The sequence below is a fragment of the Colobus angolensis genome, unplaced genomic scaffold (assembly GCF_000951035.1).
Source record: "Colobus angolensis palliatus isolate OR3802 unplaced genomic scaffold, Cang.pa_1.0 Scaffold684, whole genome shotgun sequence".
Lineage (NCBI taxonomy): Eukaryota > Metazoa > Chordata > Mammalia > Primates > Cercopithecidae > Colobus > Colobus angolensis.
In genome coordinates this window covers 141713-163585 of record NW_012120532.1, presented here as the reverse complement: position 1 = coordinate 163585, position 21873 = coordinate 141713, and the positions used below count along the sequence as shown (strand labels likewise).

The following is a 21873-nucleotide window of genomic DNA, read 5'->3' as shown; positions in this document are numbered from 1 at the left end:
AAGGGAATTAAAAACGTTTGTAGGAGTTTATAAGTGAAACCAAACATTAACTAAAGTTCCATTAGACGAGAATGTTAAAATTTGCCAGATTTAAAAATACTATACTAACTTCTGTAAACTGAATTAATATAAGGAAGAAAAACGTTTCTTAATTTGTAACTTTAATAAATACTAATATTTAAAACCTAAATAATCATGTGCATAGAAAACTTGTCCTTGAGTTAAGGATTTTTTTAAAAAACTTGCATCAACAAATGCCTCCTGCAAAGGGCTGCTGGAAAATAGTAAGTTAATATGTGAATACAAAGCATTTAGCAAAAGTCTATCATAGAAGATTCCAAGTTTGCTGTTATCATTACTATTAGGTGACTCAAAAGTGGCCGGGGAGGCGGGATGTGAAGTGTAGAAGCCACAGACAGGAGAGAAAGTGTGTCACACTAAGGAGTGTGGATGTTCTCCCGTGAGCACTGAAGTACCCCAAAGGCTCTGGCCATTTACTAAGACTAAAATGGCTCTGTTAACTATTCTGAGAAAAATCTTCTTTGATTCTTCTATCTAGGTCATAAACTATAAATCTGGCTAAACTGGCAGACACAGTGGATTAAAATAGGCTTTCTAACCAGAATGACTTTCGTTAATCGACGACAGTGCTGCCAAATGGCTTCATCTGAATAGAAGACAGCACAGGGGAAAACCAGTAAACAGAAAAACAGTAAGCATTTATTCCGCCTTTTCAGTAGTAACTATATTTTAAGGTAACCAAAGAGTTACATTTAAGGTAACTCTCTTGACAAGGGAGGAAACGCTCTTTGTTACAGAAGAAAATTTGCCCAAAAAAAAAAAAAAAAGTAAAAGAGGCTGGGCGGGGTGGCTCACGCCTGTAGTCCCAGCACTTTGGGATCACCCGAGGTCAGGAGTTTGAGACCAGCCTGACCAACACAGAGAAATCCCATCTCTACTTAAAAAAAAATACAAAATTAGCCAGAAGTGGTGGCACATGCCTGTAATCCCAGCTATGTGGGAGGCTGAGGCAGAATAATTGCTTGAACCTGGGAGGCAGAGGGTGCAGTGAGCCGAGATCGCGCCACTGCACTCCAGCCTGGGCAACAAGAGCAAAACTCTGTCTCAAAAAAAAAAAAAGTGAAAGAAATCACTGAATTTGAAAATCACTATTTTGCAACCTCTGAAGAAATTTGATATAGGCAAGGATTATCAACAGAAGCTAAAACGCATGAGGGAGAGTGTTAAAGGGAAACTGGACACCTCCATACAGTGTCAAGACATCATCCACAGATTACCTGCTAATGGAAAAGTTTTTTTTTAGTTAAAAAAACTTTTATTTTAAATCAAAAAGATATGATTATCATCACCAAACTCAGCAGCTCCAATATTAAGAAAACAGTAGTCACTGTGGGACTCCTGTCTAATCTAAATCTTATTAAACTGCTACATCTAGCTTCTAGTACACCAGGAAAGAAAAACCAGACAACTCCTGAGTGTGGGACATTCCACAGAAGAGCGGGACTATGCTCTTCAGCAGGTCAGTGTCATTCACAGGAAAACAAAAGGGGGGGGAAGAGGGGGGAAGAGGAAAGGAGTACTGCTCCCTGACAAGTGACTTAAGCCCATGAGACAAATACAAAATGTAGCCCTGACTAAGTGCTGGTAAGAAAAACAGCTTAAAAGGCAGCCTAAGGGACAACTGGAAATATTCCCACATGGAGCTGGCATGAGATCATGCTGAGGAATCACACTGTAGTCACACTGTTACACTTGTTAGTGGAGCAATGGCATTGTGGGTGGCTGGGGAAAGGTCCTTGTTTCTTGGCTACAGAGACAAGTATTTGAGGTAAAGTATACCGATGTCCTTATTTTCACTTTAAAATTGTTCAATAAGCTGGGCAATGGGTACCTGGAAGGAGGTCATTATACATTTCCTTACTTCTGAATATGTTCAAAAAGCTTCACAATAAAAAAGTTTTAAAAAATATTTCAACAGCAACTACAAAACACACAGAGATAAAATAAAGGTACAAAAATGCTAACAGTTAAATCTATGAGGTGGCATGTGGGTAATCATTTGTAATTTTTTTATCATATTTCTCTGTATTTTTGATAGCTTTCCTAAGTTAAAAGAAAAGACGCCAAACCCATACACAAAAACCCCCACAAAACTCCTTCTAACACAAATCTAGTTAATAAAAACCAAAAATTTAAATGACAGACACTGTAGACTATAACAATGATAAAAAACTACACGTCAAAAAAACATAGACATGAATACAGCAAAAGAAAAGTCATGCCTTTCAACACTTTCACAAACCACCCCCATACTATGAAATAAATAAGCATTTGACTTTTATTATTATTATTTTTTTTTTTTCAAGATGGAATCTTGCTCTGTCACCCAGGCTGGAGTACAGTGGTGCAATCTTGACTCACTGCAACCTCCGCCTCCTGGGTTCAAGCAATCCTTCTGCCTCAGCCTCCCGAGTAGCTGGGATTACAGGTGCCTGCCACCACGCCCCACTGATTTTTGTATTTTTAGTAGAGACAGGGTTTCGTCATGTTGGCCAGGCTGGTCTCGAGCTCCTAACCTCAAGTGATCTGCCCGCCTCGGATTCCCAAAGTGCTGGTATTACAGGTGTGAGCCACCGCACCCAGCCAAGCATTCGACTTTATGGAAAAAAGAAGAAATAAACTAAGAAAATCAGAATTAACTAATTCAAGAGTTGATTCTTGATACAATCCAATTAATAAAGACTAAATTCTGGATAATTTTATCAAAGAGCGGGAGAAGGTACAAAGAAAGTGAGAAATGGAAATGTAGGACTGTTACAGATATATGATAAAAGAACTGTAAGATACTTTGCAAAACCTTACATAAATATATTAAGAAACTAGAAATGAACAGCTTTCTAGGAAAACATAAATCACCAAATGACCCACATTGACCTTAGAAGACAAAACAAATCAAAACATTAACCCCCCAAAACAATTATATTAGACGGAAATAGTTTCACAAATATATTTTCGAGTTGTTAAGGAATAATTTTAATACCATGTTAAAGTTCCAGAACACAGAGAAAGAAGGAAAGCTTCCAGATTATGAGGACAGCATAACCTGACAACACACAGCCATTTTGGTTAACTGCAATGAAATCTCAGGAATAACCACTTCAAGTGTTAAGTAAAATATTAGAGAGTATAAATCAGCAGTACTATAAAGGAATAACTTGTAACAACCAAGTGAAGTTTATCCAAGAATTGCAATGAATGGTTCACCACTAGGAAGTATATTAACAAAATGATTCATGTAAAAAGGTTTTAAAGTAAAAAAATAATTAACTCATTTGTGTTCAAAAGGCATTCAAAAAAACTGAACATGCACTTTGATTTTTCAAGAAAACTTAAAAACAATAATAGCTGAATACTTTCTAGCTATTTTCTAAAAAAGAGATAGGATGCATGAATACTGAAAAGGAAGAGGAAGAACGATTATTTGTTGAAGATAAGACTGTATATCTTAAATCTTAGAAAATCTAAGATAATTGATCAAATATATTGGCTACAAAAATAATATTAAAAGGATACGGAGAGTTTTCCAAACCAGTTAGAAAGAAATGGAAGAAAAGCTTCAACTTGCAATAGCAATAAAAGATAACGACTATCCCCCGTAGGACTTGGCGCCCCTGCCTTCACTCTGTTTGGGTCTCTTCTGCAGAGCCCCTGCTTAGGCTCCAACGCCAGTGGCAGCGGTAACGTCCACACACCGGATCCTGTGGGGAAATGGCAGGTCTGCAGCACACCTGGGGTTGTCCAGTGCCCACCTGCTGACAGCCACGTTTTATATGGTACATGAGTGGGAGGCGGAATGTGAGACCAGAAATGTCTCACAGTCACATGAAGAAAACAAACCTCGACTGCAAAATAAAAGCTTTTACTTAGAAAAACTCAATTTTTAAAATACCAGTTTTCTCTCAAAAATCCTTAATTTCAGTGCAATCTCAATACTAATAAAATAACATATCTGAATAACACTAAAATAGTAGTGGATTCTTTTTTATAACTTGACAAAATAATACAAAATAATGACGGAACATTTGCCCTAACAGATATTCAAAGGGTAACCGGAGGCCAGATACTCCTGTAATCCTAGCACTTTGGGAGGTTGAGGTGGGCATATTGCTTGAGTCCAGGAGTCGGAGACCAGCCTGGGCAACATGGCAAAACCCTGTCTCTACAAAAACTACAAAAATTACCCAGGAGTGGTGGCATGCGCCTGTAGTCCCAGCTACCTGGGGAGACTCAGGTGGGAGGATCACTTGAGCCGGTGAAGTCAAGGCTGTAGTGAGCCATGATTGTGCCATTACACTCCAGCCTGGGCAACAGAGTGAGACCCTGTCTCATATTTAAAAAGTGTAATTGGAAAAGCAGAGAGCAGTGGAACAGAATAGAGTGCCAAAATGTCATTTAATAAATGCCACTAATCCACATGACTAATGGTTTGGAAAATAAGCAGAGCTGAGTTCTTACTCCATAACAAAAAGTAAATTCTAGATGAGCTAAAGATTTAATCATACTCAATTATATCTCAATGAGGTTGTACCCATAAGCATTAAAAAAACATAAATGTTAGAAGAGAAATATGGGTACTTAAGAAAAAACACTTCAACCAGCATGTGGAAAATTCTTTACAAGAAACACAAAAGCAAGAAGCCACAGGGAAAGCTGTATGGAAGATGCCTGCAACACATAATAAACTGGCCAGTCTCCTTAACAAGAGCCTGTATGAACAGACCAGTAGAAAAATGGGCAACAGATGAACGGGGAAGTTCACAGAAAAAGAAAGAAGGATGCCCCAAAGATATCTAAGAAAGATACTCAAAGAACTACCAATCGAACAACAATGGAAGACTCTATTCAATCAGTAAACATTTTAAAACATAACAGCGCCGTGTTTTCATGTGGGCATAGGAAAACAGGCGTCATCGCACATGACTCAGGGGAGTTCACACTGCCACAGTTATGTAAGGAGTCAAAAGAAGTGGCATGTTCATGTAGGGTATGTATGTATGTATGTATTTATTTATTTATGTCGGAGTCTCGCTCTGTCGCCCAGGCTGGAGTGCAGTGGCCATCCAGCTCACTACAAGCTCCGCCTCCTGGGTTCACGCCATTCTCCTGCCTCAGCCTCCCGAGTAGCTGGGACTACAGGCACCGCCATCACGCCTGGCTAATTTGTTGTATTTTCAGTTGAGATGGGGTTTCACCGTGATAGCCAGGATGGTCTCGATCTCCTGATCTCATGATCTGCCCTCCTCGGCCTTCCAAAGTGTTGGGATTACAGGCGTGAGCCACTGTGCCCGGCCTTATGTAGGTTTTTAAAAGGATAGATGTGCCAAGGAAACTTCTTGGTATGATGTTCATTTAATTATCTTAGTGTTCCATATACAGTTCACAACAATTTAAAGAAAATGACAGGCAAGCGATGAAAGGCAGATGGTCGTGCTACAAAATGTAGAGATGCCTTATCCATTCTACCTTCACTGCCAGTAGGATCAGAGCATGATTCTGCTATTATTTATTCCTCCTCTTTTTTCCCCTGCCCCATTCTCTGTCCCCAGTCTCTCATTTCCTGGTAAAACGATCTTACAGACTACTACTACTAGGTTTCCCTATCTGCACAATGTAGATGAGCACTTTTATGAGTTATTTTTAGAGATTAAATGAGACAGCACCTGTGGTATGTGGCACACAGTAAACATCCAATAAATATTAGCTGCTAATTAGATGCTAAGTCACCACCATCGCAATCCATGACACAGGTTTTGAATTATCTCATGTTTAAATAGTTCTATATTTTTTCTTCTACATTTGACTTTTACTAAAATTTGCCTTGAACTATTTTTAGGAGGCAAGATATTTAAAAATAAATGATAGAATAAAATAAATAAAGAAACATAAATGATAGTAGAAAATGGACGTCATTACACTGAACAGGAGAGGGCTGACCTCCCTTAACAAAGGCAATGGCTCCACAAGGCCTAGGCCCACACCCCATTACTGCTGTGAGGGATGCTTCCTAGGAACCTGGATGACCTTGAGCAAACCTCGGAGCAGCGCTGATTAGACCCTTCTCAATTAAGTAAATAAAAGCAAGCATCTTGGTTTTTATCAAAAGTACTTTCATGGATAAAACCATGAAAGTTTTATCCTTCTGTACAGACATAGCCAACCTGACACACTGATTGGGAAACGCCAAATTCACCTCTACCTGAAGGCATACATAACTGACTTTCTTTACTTTTCATCTCTCGCCCATGACCTTCCACCTCCCTAGCCTCTTACTACACCCATCCACTGCAACAAAGGTAAGAAAGAAGAAAAGCAAAAGTAACTTTTTCTCAAGACATACATGGTCAAGTACTATCTGGTCGAAACTTTGAAAGTTATTCCTCCTGTGATCTTTTGACATTTTCATTTTCTTCCCTCCCTTCCTGCACTCCCCTTCCCTCCCTTCCTGCACTCCCCTTCCTCCCTTCCTCTGCCCCTCTCCCATTTACCCTGCAGCTAGCTCTAGTAATGCCCCATTTACCCTCTGTTATCATTCTCATATATTCTAGCTCTCCAGTGCACACCCTGAGAGCTTGCTCTCATCTTTCTCTTCAGTTCTTAAATCCCCAGCAAAGTAGTACCTAGCAGAAAACCTATTAGTAGGTGCTGAAAAATGTCTTACAGTAAGTGAATAAAATATATTATCTATACTGCAGCATACTGCAAAGAGCCCTGGGCTAGTAGTCAGAAAAACTGGCCTCCAGTCTCAGTAATGCTATTTGGTGGTTCTGTGGCTTCATATTTAAGCCACTTAAGTATCCATTTCCTCATCTATAAGGTGGGGCTTTTACTTGCTCTACTTACTATTATATATAGTTTCACAAAATGAGATGAAGAAAGCAAAAAAAGCTTATTGTTATGCTAGTTTAAAGCACCATGGCTACTTCTGTTGAACAATAGTATTTGCCAACCAAATTTCTAAATGTAAGCAGGAATAGTACACTCACCTAATTAGGAGAGGCAGATATAATTAATATGTTTACTTGCCTTTTCCTAAAATAAGAAAAAAGCCAAAGCAGCTGAGCTGGTAAGGCTCATCCAGGTTATGTCATCACAAGTACAATGCTTACGCTGTGGGCAAGAAACAGCCCATGTTAATTTTGCCATGTCTTCCAATCTTAATTACAATGTAGATATAAAGTATTGGGGTAATTCTGTATTGGGGTAATTCTTACCAGGTTCTGGAAGGTCTAACTTTGCCCGCTTTAGTTCTGCCATAGAAATCTGAAGTTGCTCTATCACAAAATCATCTTCAAAGAAAAAATCCTTTGCCAGGGTCTCCTGAAAAAATTCTACAAGCTCTTCCATGGACAATTTCATTAGATGTTCTAAGAAAGAATAAGAGAAATGAAGATGCCAAGTCAATACTTTAGGTGGGAAGATATTCTGTTATATTCAGGTGTAGTGTAAAAGGGCATTAAAAAGGGTACAAACAGCATACAACTTACATATGGCATAGAGGATATCATTAAAACTCAGTAAGACAAAAATACTGCCTGATATTAAAGCAGCCACACAGAAAAGTAGGAAAGTTCACTGAGAGAAAGGAAAGGAGGAGAATACTGCCTAATACTTCCTCATTGGAATAACTACACCTAGGCATTAGTATTACCCCAGGGCAAGAGCTTCTTAGAGACAGAGACAGAAAGACTATCTCAGCCCGCATGAGGCCTTTCTCTTTTATTGATATGGAGCTCCAACTGCTATACGCAAGCCCCATTTTAAGTCTGTACTTCTTACTGCTTCAGAATTTCCCAGAACATCTGGATTTTAATTTTGTGATTTTTATTTCTACTTATGAAATTCACTTTCTTGGAAAAAGACATTCAAATTAAATACGAACACAAAGCAGAAAGTAAAAATCTGCTAAGATCTCATTACATAATACCCTACAGGTAGATCCGGGTATTTACAAGTGTTTATGTATATCAATTGAAGAATCCAAATTATACTTTTCAAGTTATTCCCCTTTTTGCTCTTTTTCCCATTTAATAATGTATCGCTGATACCTCATTTCAACAAATATGATTTTACATCATCATTAACAGCTGTAGAAGAGTGTACTATATGTATGCATTATAATTGACTTAATTAGTCTTCTAGTAATGGCCATTTAGGTGGTTTTTATTTTTTATTGTTTAAAACCACTGTAATGAACCTCCAGTAACAACATATTTTTAAGACAATCAGTAAGAGAAAAAAGAAAAAGGAAGGAAAAAACTTATTATGAGCTTTAGCTAACTATTGGTTAATACGCCCAGAGTTTTTCCTTTTTTTTTAATTGGCTAATGACAAATTGTATGTATCTGTGGTAGACAATATGTTTTGATATATGTATACACTGTGGAATGACTAAATCAAGCTAATTGACACATCATTACCTCACATACTTATCTTTTTGTAGTGAGAACATTTAAGTTCTCAGCAATTTTCAAGTATACGGTACATTATTATAAATTATAGTCACCATGCTGTACGATAGCTCTCCAGAACTTATTCTTCCTGTCTAACTGAAACTTGAACCAGCATCTCCTCCCATCCCGCAGCTACCCTTCCATTTCGGAAGCTTTATATGGTGGGGATGGAACTTCACTTGAGCTTTGTCTCTCTAACCAAGAAAAATACACAGCAGCAGACAGATTTGTCCACAGCTCATTTAGTCCAATGATACGGTAGAACGTAAAGTAGTTGCTATGCTTAACATTTATTTACAAGAGTGAAGAAACTTTTTACTTGTCAAAATTAATCAAGGGTCATATAAGCAACAGCTTAAGAAGGAGATGAGAGCTACAAAGAAATACAGTATGTTTCGACTTCCTCATTCTTGAGGGAACATTAAGCTAATATCTCTTAATTAAAATGTACTTCTGTTCTCTATTTTGATCCATTAACAATCCAGAAAGAATGTCGGGGGGAGGACAGGGAGAGAGAGACGGAGAGAGGGGGACAGGAAGAGAGGGGAAGGGGGCAGGGAGGGGGAGGGAGGCGAAAGGCGGTGTAGGGGGCAGGTGCAGGGAGGAAGGAAAAGAGATTTCACAAGATCAGATGACAGACCTGAATCCTGGAAGATAATTCATAGTCAATTGTTTTGTTTTGGTGCACTAGTTGGGGAAACAAGAACTAAGTATAAGGGAAGTGAACCACAACAATTCTGAGTCCTTTTCTTGAAAAAACTGAACATAACAAAAGTGCTTTTAAAGGGCATTTTCATTCCTATCTAAAGTATGGATAATCTGGCACTCCTACAGTCCATGCTTTTCAAGTAAGCAACCAATCTTATATTCAAGTCCGTAACACGTACTTAGAACAATGCCAAGCACAGCAGAGAGAAAAACTACAAACAAGACCCTGTGCACTCAACTAGTTTCTAATTTAGTTGGGAAGCGGGACAGATCATTCAAGAATAACATAAGAGAGTTGAGTGTACAATGAACATGAAACTACGTGGTATGACCTAGATTAGAAGTACGTACTATATGAAGCTCTAGAGCTTTCAATGATTTTCTTTTCTGCATAGCTACAAGAGAAGTCACATAATTTTTAAGGCTGAATTGAGACTTTAAAGATCAATAAGGTTCTTCATGAAAAAAAACCTCATGTCTTTATTTTAAAGTAAGGCATAACATATCAAATTTATAGAGCCCTTAAAATATTGCAACTGAAGACTAAAACTTTTCCAATTTTTTTTTTTAAACCTTGCTGCATTTATCTGCCTATAGACACTGGCTAAACTTGCCCCAGAGGCCATAATGCACTCAGGTAGAGAAGTGGGTCTGTGTGCTCCCACCCACAGTTCAGAGCTGGGTGCTCTTCTCCCTGGATGAAGGAAACAGTAATAGAAAATGTTTTCTCCAGCCCTTTGAACTAAGGGAACTGGTTTCTTTGGTCTTCCTTCTCTTACTGCAAACTTGAGATTCAGACTGATGAAAAGAACAAGGGGTCCCAGTGGAAACAAATACTTGACGAAAAATATTACTAGTGAAACCAACTAACTGCACTCTATAAAAAGTGTGAAAATGACACTGATATAAACAGAAAAGAACCAAAGACCTTTGCAGTGAAGTAAGCTTCTAGTCATGAGAAAGAACTTACAAAAGTATGTGACCAATTGATGATAATTTCTCCAGTGATTTTCAAAAAAAATTTAAACCACTATTAAAAAACAATGAATTTGAAGTAGGGTGCGGAATGAGAAATCAAGGTTAAATAAGCCTCAATTTTTTATGAAATTTTAGAGTTTAAGCATTTTCTTACTTTTGTGTAATTTTAAGATTGTGTAAGACATAGCAGTAAGAACTCGTTCTCCTTCAAAGATGTAGATATCCCATATTCTGAGGTTTAGTGTAAAGGGAGTCTATAATTAAAAGCAAAACAGAACAAAAATAAGGTTAACAGCTTCCCCTCACCTTGTATTTATAATTTTATGACTGAGTTTTGTAAATAAATACTTACACGATCAAGGAAACACTGAAAAAACCACTTCATTGTGTAAAAACTTGTGTAGATTTCTTGAGAATCCTGAAAAAACAAAGAGCTCACAATTTCCGGATTGTAGTAAACTAAATTTAACAAAATAATACGAAGTTACAAAGGCTGTTGGATGCAGCTATCAAAGCTAAATACATTTACTTCTCAAAATCACTCCAAGAATAAATTCCTCTTATGACGGGACTCTAATACAACACTTAGATTCTCTTTAATATATTTTACAGTGAGCTATCTTTCTTTTACTAAACTACTGTGTTTTCTAGTAAGGCATACATATAGTTCACTAACAATGAGTTTCTGTGACCCTGAAAAAATACTTTCTGTATAATGAAAAAACCTCCAAAACAACAGGGAGATCTTGTATCTTTAAATTATCACATTGTTTGTATTATTAGCTTCAAAGAAATTCAAATCCCTCAGTAGGAACTGTGATAGCCTATCAATATTAAATTTTACAGATCTAATGTTTTGTAAACAACTGGGAATTATAACTGCATAGTAAATGAAATGGATGACACTATAAATTAATAAGGTAATTGGGACCAAAGACAATTTAATTATCCTAGCTTTTTTGGGGGGATAGGTGGGTGTAAGTCAGTGTCACATCTACCTACCAAGTGTTGCTTAAGCTTGGACAGAAATTTGTTCAGTATTTTTTCATGATGTTCTTGAAACCTTAAGAGTTTAGGAAAACCTTGGACAAAAAAGCCTAGAATACAAACATAAAAACAACACTTCATAAACAATACCAACAAAACCCTCCAATCTTAAAATGCAACATATTTCTTTCATTTGTAACTGTGAAAAATAAAAACAAACATCCAGTAGTTACCAAAATATTTTTTCTCCCCACCCAGGAAGTAACTGTATATAAGCTTTCGGTAATGAAACTTTGAGCCTAGGATTTGTTTGCTAAAGATCTTCTATAACTTTGTATTTTTGAATTTAAAGGGAAACCTTAAAAAAAAAAAAAAAGGACACTGAAGCCATTTATCAAGATTATCTGTTCTTTTAAGATATTGGGCCATATCTTAAATGCATATATTTTTAATATTTTATTCCAACCCTGACTAGTTATTTTGTTTTACTCTTAATACGCTAACAAACAATTTATTACTTTTTTCAGGCTTACTCTAAGAATTTCATTAGTATAACATTTCCAAAGTTTTAAATCGCCTTTTAATCCTTTCCGAAAAAGCTGTATTTAACATCTGCTAAAAATACAGGTGCTAGATGATCAATGTTATATCAAAAATGGTATTTTATCCCGAGTGACTACACAATATAATCTATATCTAAGAAGTAACAAATTACAAATGGTTAGCATTAATTTTGTATATTTAACTCACTGAACTTTACATGTATTTTTCTTTCTGGTATTCTATATAATCCATTAAAAAGAAGGTCCACTCAACAGACTTGATGATTCTTCTACATTAGGATTTTCTAACCGAGGTTCCATGCAACTTTGAAAGATGTTAATAGACGTTCTACGCTTTCGAAAAAGAAACCAGAGGACACATTTTTATCCTTCTTAGATATTCATGAGGCATTTTAGCTTATTAATCTTCTTGCCTTTTAGACTTAATGAAACTTGTTTTTCTTTCACTCAGTCTCCCACACTTATGTGATTTTGGAGGCCACATTCCCCCTAGAAAGTCTGTTGCCCCAAAATGAAACTCTGTTCCACCAAGAACCTGAGGCACACGCTATTGGGCAGTGGTGATTTACAATCTACTGGGCAGGATTATTTCTTAACTAGTTCTCAGTTTTCTAGGGTGTGTGTAAAAATTTCCAGAGACAGACAGAGGTTCTACTCCTACTTTAGTAGCATTTTTCAGTGAAATTGTTTCATTAAAAAAAAAAAAAAATCCATCTCTCTCTATCAGTGCTACTTTCATGGCCAATTTGGTAGGGCAGGATAGGAAGTCTGATTTTGAAAAAGTCAATACAGTTCAGTAATAACTAGCTCAAGAATGCTGAGAAGCCTAACATTTCTTCATTTTCCACTGATGTTCCAGATCTCATATTTTATATTTTCAGCCTTAGCTTCAATTCCATACATTTATAAGTGAAACCACCATGTTCACACTGGAAATGCAAAGTACTGAGGTAACTTTAGTTATCAAATCTCACAGGCAGACACAGAAACAAACATCTCTGAGTATAAACTTACCCTTAATAATGAGCCAAACTGCATTCTAAGTGTAAATGTTAGGATAGTAGAATTAATATTATTTTATAGATTAGTCTAGTGATAATAATTGCTGAAGGTAAGCTATCAAATAGGTTTAAATGACCATTTCCTAAAATTGGACAGTCTTGCACATAATTACATACCACTTAAATCTGCATTCTATTGTACCTCAAGACAGATCAGCAACACAACCCCATGGGAAAGCAAAATAAAGACTGACAGGGAAGAGCGGCTTTCTTCAAGATGCCTTTTGGAATGATACTACTTACTGGAAGGTAACTCAATATAATAACATGTCTTACTTTTAGAGTCTATTTACTAGATGCAAAGTGTCCAGACCCAGTTACCATGCAGATGATATTTGTTAAGTAATTGGCAAGGAACACTAAGGGAGAAAGACAAATGCAAACACATACATACCCCCCTCACTCTTCCACACACACATAATATCCTCACATGGTCAGAGTGTGAGATTTCAGTAACAATGAGCTATAGAAAGTCATAATTTTGAAAATATTAAAACAGTATTTTGAATATATAGCAGGTTCCCCACCACACAAAGCTTATTCACAAACTGAACTTGGAAGATTCATTCTTAGAATAGCTAGTGTTAAAATTAAATTTAAATTTGATGGCACTGGGAAAGTAATTTTGCATTATATGAACAAATGCCACTTTTATTTCCAAGACAAGTTGTGATCTAAGGGCGGGGGCTGTAGCTCACACCTGTAATCCCAGTATTTTGGGAGGCTGAGGTGGGAGGTTCACTTGAGTCCAGGAGACTGAGACCAGCCTAGTCAACATAAGGAGACCTCATCTCTACAAAAAATTTAAAAAATTAGCCAGGCATGGAGGCACATGCCTGTGTGGTTCCAGAATCTAGAGAGGCTAATGAGGCCGGAGGATGGCTTGATCCCAGGAGGTCAAGACTGCAATAAGTCTCAATCATGCCACTGCACTCCAGCTTGGGTGACAGAGCAAGACCCTGTCTCAACAGCTGTAATCTAAACTCTCCGAAATAAAGTCTACTGCTTAATTTGGCAAAAACAAGGAAAAAGTTATTATAAACAGTGTTAACTTGAAAACCAAAAAATCAGCAGCTTCTGAGATATTAAATAATCGAGTGCCTAGAACATGTTATCAACCTTTTATTTAAAGTGGAACCAATTTTATGCGAAAAAACTAAAAACTACACTTGAAATATAAAACTACTTAATTATTACCTTTCCTTTAAAAACCTAAGTGCCATTTCTCAATGACTGTCTTTTTGACAAGGTGTTATACATCACAATATCCGGTCAACGGTAAACATTTCACTGAAATGATAATTTCATGACCATCTAAAAGTTCTGATTAAAAGGCATCTTTTATTTCTCCCAATAATATACCTGTTCTAAAATTCCTCCAATCCTAAATTAGTTTCTTTTGACCAAGGGCAAGTAAGAAAGAATTTCAAAGTGCCAACAATATACTTTGGAACAAAGACAAAGGAAAATAAATGTAAACATTTTAGAAAAGTTCAATAATGAAAAATGAAAGAAGAAACTAGTAACCAATACTAATGAACTCAACGAGCCCTGAGACATTACATTTGTTGTCTGTAACTCTTGCAAGCATCTTTGGTTTTGTTTTAATCTACCTTTTTCCCTACCTTGATTGTTTAGATAAAGCACAGGGTTTTCTTACCATGCATGGCATGTTTAGGGCCTGAGAAGAGTTTGACCAGGGCCCAGAAGGCGTCTTCCTCGTTCATATACATGAGGAGTAGAGCTGTGATCTGGCTCATCCCCTGACAATACCCGACTTCCTGGGGAGCAAAGAGGAACACAGAAGCTGGGGAGTTTAGCCGAATTACATACTTATGTACAGAGAAAAAGCTACTCTATAAAAACCAGAAAATTGCTACACACATCGTTTAATAGTCCATTCTAGAGACAAATACTATACTCTTTACAGTATTATGCCACATAATAAAATTGTGCTCAAAAATAAATGTACAGGTACAAAGTGTAAATTGCTACATACTTTTATTGGACTCTGTTCAACACTGTCACACTTTCTTTAAAGAGTGTTAATATTTATTTCACTTTATGTATGATTCTTAGCTCACTATATCTCTTCTTTGCTCAGTGGCTGGCAAAGTCTCTCCTCCTACAATACCCAGTATGCTGTCTTGTCTCCTCTAGATTTCTGAACTCTTAAGCAGACACACTTTGGGATGCCCATGCACAGTCTATGCCTCCTCTCTAAGAAATACCCACTCTCCCCATAGTCCCTGCTTATGATGTGGCCTTAGGGATTCATGCTTGTGCCACAGGAACCACAGTTAATGGACGAGAAGAGGAGAGCTGACCCCAGGGGAAGAGTTAGTTGGTTGCACTGACTCATCAGACACTCTCTCTAGGAAATGTGAACAAAGCCAGAGACTGTAATCAGATGGGGCTATGTACTGGAACCGAATGCTCACACTGAGTCTGTGGGTGCAATTTGAGCCAAAGAGTAAGTGGCCAGTAGGCAAAGGAAGCCACCTGGAGAGAGAAACAGTGAACTGAACAGTTCACAGAGATCATCTGAGATACTGAGAGACCCCCAGAATGAGAGAGATGGAAGGTGCAGTTTTCCTTCTCACCAGACGCTTCCCACCTTCCAGCTCCAATTCCAATGAGGCCTAACTAGTGCTTCCTTCTTATGAGATGTCCCTTTAATAACCCCTTTTTAACTTTTCCTTTTTAACTTTATAATTTTAACAGAAATTGAGTGAATTTCTGTTCTTGTAATTTAAAGGTTTTAACTACAATAGAAATTATACATCCCAAGGTACAAAGGTCCTCCCTGGGACCTAGTCCGCAAGTATTCATTTAACACCCACATTAAGTCCAACACGAATTAATCTATCCCAGATTATCTTCTTCCCCAACAATGCTGAATGCCTTAAGAAGAGCGTGTCTATTACCAAAGAGTTTAGCCTCCTCCGGGGTATAGCCAGTAAGGGCACAGTTATCTTATTTGGACCTCACCTAACAGATAAATGTGATTGTGAAAGGTAACCTCCCAAGAGCAAAGAGAGTTATAAAAAGTCAAACAAAAATTAACCAAGCCACCCACTTCCTGTCCTTCTACCCTGTATGTCTGCTTAAAAATAAAAACAAAACAACACAAAACATTACCAAGCAAAACCATATGGAGGGAAAGAGAAAAGGTAAGACTCACTGGCATACTGTGGTCATATTTAGGTTCTTCCACTTCAGAATCAGCTCTGCTCTAAGGCCCTAGGGTTATCGCAGCGTTTCAGCTTAAAAAGATCCATAGAGCTAAAGAAACTGTGGAACCACCTAGCTCTGAGATACAGAAATGTGCCCACAGGGCCCTGTTAGGTAGGGAGGGCCTCAGAATACAAATCAAAGACCTTGGGCAGGCAGGCCCCAACTTACCGTATTATAAATAGAATAGGCAGCAAGAACATGGAATAAGGATTGTTGCCTAGAGAAAAAATATTTACATTAAATACAATTTAGTAATTTCACATATTTTAAACATGACAAACTTAAAAAAATAAAGACTGAAAACAGATAATCCAGATAAAATTACTAATGTAATAAATTATCCCAAGTTCAAATTCAAAGACTCTAAAAAGTCTAAATTCAAGACTAGCTAATATTCATTCTGAAAGGATTTATACCAAGAAAACACAAAAGACTTGAAAATTCCTTAAATGTGCTGCCCTCTTTTGCTGATCTCTCTCACTTTGAGACCCTTCTGACAGAAGCAGCTGGCTTGACAGAACGGTGGAACGTCCTTTTGAGGGCTCAGTGACACTGCCAGCAAGGTACAATGCCCTGCAGGGCTGGGGCGATGTCCTTGGGATGCTGAATATGCTCCATACCAGGCTCCAATACAAGGTGCTGTTTTTCCCAAAGCCAGGATTCAGGGGTCCAAGATTCAAAGGCTGGAAGTAGGAGTGGCTCCACTCATCATTCTCGCTAAAGATCCACTAGCAAAGAGTTTGCTTCTTGCCCCTGCAAGCTTGAGTTCTGCTGGTCTAGAGATCTTAGTTCCAAAAGGAAGAATGCTTCCACCATGAGACATAACAGTGATTCCACTGACCTGGAAGCTGAAACCGCCACCCAACCACTTTGGGCTCCTTATGCCTCTGAACCAACAGGCAAAGAAGGACGTGGCTGTGCGGGCTGGGGGGATTCTCCTGATTACTAAGGGGAACATGGGTTGTTATGACACAACAGACACAAGGAGGAGTACATTTGGAATGCAGAACACTTGGGGCATCTCTTACTAGTATTACTGAGCCCTGTGATGAAAGTCAATGGAAAACTACCAATTCAGGCAGAACCGCTAAGTCCAGATTTTCAGGAAGGAAGGTTTGAGCCATCCCTCTAGGTAAAGAACCACAACCATCTAAGGTGCTTGCTGAGGGCAAAGGGAATATGGAATGCGCAGTGAAATGAGACATTAAAAATACCACCTGTGACCACAGAACCAGTCACAGAAATGATTACTACAATTGTTATGAGCATTTCTTCCTTATTTTGGTGTAAATATGTTTGTATATATACCAACAAATATTTTCTTCTTCCTTCTCTTTTCCCTTATCATCTAACATAAGGTATCTTAATAATAGTCAACTTTATACCACAGTGTGTAAGTTACAGGATACTAAAGCAGAAGTGTGATCATCTCCCAAGGACTTGGCATCCTCATGTGGGGAAAGAATTCGCGCATTTCAGTTGTGAGCAGAATAGTGGTATCATGTTAGGTGGAAGGAAGACTTGGTTACTATCTTACCTGGAAATTTTTTAAGGTGGTGTGTGTGAGTGCCAAGTTGCCAAGGCTGGACTGCAGTGGTTGGCTCTGGGTATCAACTTGGCTAAACAACAATCCCCAGATATCCAAAACACTAATCTAGGTGTCACTGGGAACGTATTTTGTAGATTGATAAAAATCCATGATCTGTTAACTTTAAGTAGGAGAGATTATCCTAGAAGATCTGGGCAGGCCTCATTCAATCCGTTGAAAGGCCATAAGGGCAGATTTGAGGCTTTTCTGAAGGGGAATCTCTGCCTGTGGCCAGCAGCTTCAGCTCATGCCCGAGACCCAGGCTGTCCTTTCCGATGGCCTGCCCTGTGGATTTTGGCCTTGCCTAATCACCCCCGACAGCTGGAGAAGTCAATACCTTGAAATGTCCTAACATATATCTCCTATTGGTTTCTGTTTCCTGGTGAGACTCTCTGACTGACATAGAGATCAGCAAAAACTGTACTTTTCATTTATAAGTTGTCATAGCAATGATATATCAATTCATTAATTTCTCATTTCATTTCATTTCCCTTTTTTTAAAAAAAGTTTCATTTATGCGTGGGGGTCAAGGTTATAGAGATACATTTATCACTGACGAAGTTTTTACACACTGTCATTCTTCTATGACTTCTAATGAAAGTATCTACTACATTTCTAAGAATTCCCAGATTATAAAATGAGTCTTTACCAATTTTATAGCACATGCTATGTCAAAGGTTAAAAATTTTAAGTTAAATTAGATCTTAAGTTTCACACAACATGGATGCAAATGATCTGCAAAAGCTTAAACCTTTAGGACCTAAATCGAAATCACAGTCTATAAAGGCACTCTAATTTTAAGTTAATAAAGACTATTTATAAATGCGATTAACATTTCATAATATTAAACTTTACTTACTTAACACCGTATCTGTCTCTAAACATAATGTGGTCCCGAAACGTGCGGTTGACATCCAGGTCTATTTGTCTGATGTCAGGTGAACAGCTCCGTGCTCTGTGTTTTAATTTCTGAAGAAAAAAAGAGAGAGGAGAACAGATTTTTATGGAAATTAGTTGTTGAAATGTCTATGACAAATAATAAAATAATTCTCATTAAAAAGTTTTTGGTTTAAAAAAATCATTCAATGGTTAAAAAAATCAAAACTATATATATAAAAAGGTACAGAATAGAAACTTTCCCTCCCCTCCATTCCCCCATTTCTCCTACTCCCTGCTTTTCCTTCTTCCCCTACCTTCCTTCTCTTCCATCCTATCTAGTTAGATTTTAATTTAGAATAGAGAACTTTTCAGAGTTTGCACTACTGAACTATGTGAAAGCTCTTCATGGCTGAGCCATGCAGTCTGTTATGATTTCTTGTTTCTTTCCATGATGATGCTTTTGTTTCCCTTGAAGCTAATCATTGCCTTGTTTCTCAATGTGCTTCGTTTCCCAGCTAATTCAATCCCAAGCTCACTATAAATGGTATAATCTCCTCAGGTGATGTTCAAGTAGAGTAGGTGTTCCACCAGCTTCATCTTGCTGTCTGCTGCTCCTGCCTGTGCGGCCTGACCTCTGGGCCCGCTCCTGCCTGTGCGGCCTGACCTCTGGGCCCGCTCCTGCCTGTGGCGGCCTGACCTCTGGGCCCGCTCCTGCCTGTACGGCCTGACCTCTGGGCTTGCTGCACAGCCTAGGTCCTGGAGCCTCCCTTCTCCACCTGCTGGGTGGTTATCTCCCATGTTGGGCCCCCCGTTTCCTGATCTCATATCTTTCTTTCTCAGGTTCTTCCCTTGCTCTGCAGGAACACATTCTTTAGTAGCTCCTGTGAAAGACTGTATGGAAGATAAAGTTTTTGAAACTTTGAATATCTGATCATTCTACCCTCTTATTTAACTGTTTGGCTGTTTTAGAATTCTAAGCTGGAAAATATTTTTGCTCAAAAGGCACGGCTTCACTGTCTTCTGGCTTCCAGTGTTGCTATTCTAATTTGTGTTTCTTTACGTGCAATCTGCTTTTTCTCTCTAGAAGCTTGAAGGAGTTTCTCTCTCATGTTTTGAAACTTCACATTTCAGTACTGGGTTTGGATCTATTTTTATCCACAGGGTTGGGCACTTAGTGAATCCTTCCAATTTTAAAAACTCCTACCTACATCGTTCAGCTCTCAGACATCTTCAACAATTCATTTGTCAATTTCTTCATCTTCCCCTCCCTCTATTCCCATTTTCTTTTTCTGAAACTCTTATTATTACAGTCTGGGAACTCCTAGGCTATCATCTACTTTTCTTGTATTTTTCTGTATTATTTTGTATCTCTTTGCTTTTATAACTGATATTCTGGGAATTTCCTCAATTGTCATTTTGAATTAAGTTTTTCGTTTCTAGTATTTTTGTATTCATAAGCTCTGTTGTTTTTGAGTGTTCCTTTTCATAGCATTCTATACTTGTTTTATGGATGCAGTATCTATTTTTCTCTGAAGATATTAAAAATAGTTTTTTAGGGCCGGGCGCAGTGGCTCATGCCTGTAATCCCAGCACTTTGGGAGGCCGAGGCAGGCGGATCACAAGGTCAGGAGATGGAGAACATCCTGGTTAACACAGTGAAACCCCATCTCTACTAAAAATACAAAAAATTAGCCAGGCGTGGTGGCGGGCGCCTGTAGTCCCAGCTACTTGGGAGGCTGAGCCACGAGAATGGCATGAGCCTGGGAGGTGGAGCTTGCAGTGAGCCGAGATCGCGCCACTGCACTCCAGCCTGGGCAACAGAGCGAGCCTCTATAGTCTCAAAAAAAAAAAAAATTGTTTTTTAGTTTCTCTTCTTTACACTATAATCTGTTTCTTATAAGCTGCTTTCTTCGTTTGCTTCCACTTGTCTTTCACGTTAGCTCCCTTCTTCAAATGAATGGCAATACTTCGTTTTCTGCTTTTATTTAAAAGCGGGACACAAAAAAGCTGCATGCCTGGGTAAGGCTTCCTGACTGTGATCCTGCTTGTAGAGGGATCTGGCCAGGCAGCTGGACTAGGGATCCCTGAAGTCGGTACCTTTGAGCTTATTTTCTTATGCTGATCACATCCCCCAGAGAAGGCTCTTCCAATCTCCTGTCAGGAAGACAAGCACCTGGCGGCTGCCAGTGATCTGGGAGGTGAGTTGAGGAAAAAGGCTGGACTGTCCAAAATCTAAACTACTCCACTCCTCTGCTTTCATGACAGCAGTTCACTCGCAGCAAGGTCTGTGTTTTCTCCAGTCCAGAGGCCCTCTGTTTCATCCTCGCCAAATAACAAACCTCCAGTCTTGGGCCAGCACTGAGGGGGCTAAGGAACTCTAACTGCTTCTGAAACAGACTTTCAACCACTTCTGTGTTTAGCTTCACCTCCACTTCCAGAGTTTCCTGCAGTTGGCAATTACCAAGCCTTACGGAGATTCTGAGCTGTTAATCAGGTTGCTTCTCCAATTCCCACTGCCAGCCTAGGACTGAGCTTCCTCAGGTTTGCTAAGTTTACTAAATGTCTGTCTGCAATCTCGTTTTCCATAACTGGTAGTTGTTAAGCATCTCCCATTTTCTCATTTCTGTGGGTTTGCCTTTTAGTGGCATTTCAAGGGAAAGGGAGCTAAATGAGTATCTTAAATCTCCCATGTTTAAACAGGTGGGAGATTAAAATTTAACCATGTTTAATATAAATAAGAATTTATATACTATGTTATATTGACCCATTTACCATGTACTGGTAATATGGACTTCTGCTTGAATCAATTCCAATAAATATATATAAAAACATAACTGTTCCTGACTTCAGCTAGAAGTGGAAAGAAGGCTATCTGCATGTCTAGAAAAAGTATGTGTGTGTTAAGTGTTTTATGAGTCTGTGTATTTCTGTGTATTGAAGTTCAGAGAAGGGGCTTCTGCAGCTTTTTAAAACAGGAAGAGCAGCCACAGTATGCTTCAGAATTCTCAAGAGAGAGGAAGACATTTAGAGTATTGTATTAGAATCATACGGCCACTAGGCCGGGCGCAGTGGCTCAAGCCTGTAATCCCAGCACTTTGGGAGGCCGAGACGGGCGGATCACGAGGTCAGCAGATCGAGACCACCCTGGCTAACACGGTGAAATCCCGTCTCTACTAAAAAATACAAAAAACTAGCTGGGCAAGGTGGCGGGCGCCTGTAGTCCCAGCTACTTGGGAGGCTGAGGAAGGAGAATGGCTTAAACCCGGGAGGCGGAGCTTGCAGTGAGCTGAGATCCGGCCACTGCACTCCAGCCTGGGCGACAGAGCGAGACTCCGTATCAA

General features: G+C 38.6%; 1 protein-coding gene across 2 annotated transcripts in view; it reads right to left on the bottom strand.

Moving 5' to 3' along the window:
- Positions 1-21873, bottom strand: part of USP6NL (USP6 N-terminal like) — a 159747-nt gene that overhangs the window by 16505 nt on the left and 121369 nt on the right. For both annotated transcript variants that reach the window (XM_011926392.1, XM_011926391.1), the window contains exons 7-13: positions 18513-18622; positions 16234-16282; positions 14489-14609; positions 11220-11314; positions 10570-10635; positions 10372-10471; positions 7293-7445 (exon numbers count right to left, since the gene is read on the bottom strand). In XM_011926392.1, the coding sequence (XP_011781782.1) occupies positions 7293-7445; positions 10372-10471; positions 10570-10635; positions 11220-11314; positions 14489-14609; positions 16234-16282; positions 18513-18622 (694 nt within the window). The remainder of the gene's footprint in view (positions 1-7292; positions 7446-10371; positions 10472-10569; positions 10636-11219; positions 11315-14488; positions 14610-16233; positions 16283-18512; positions 18623-21873) is intronic.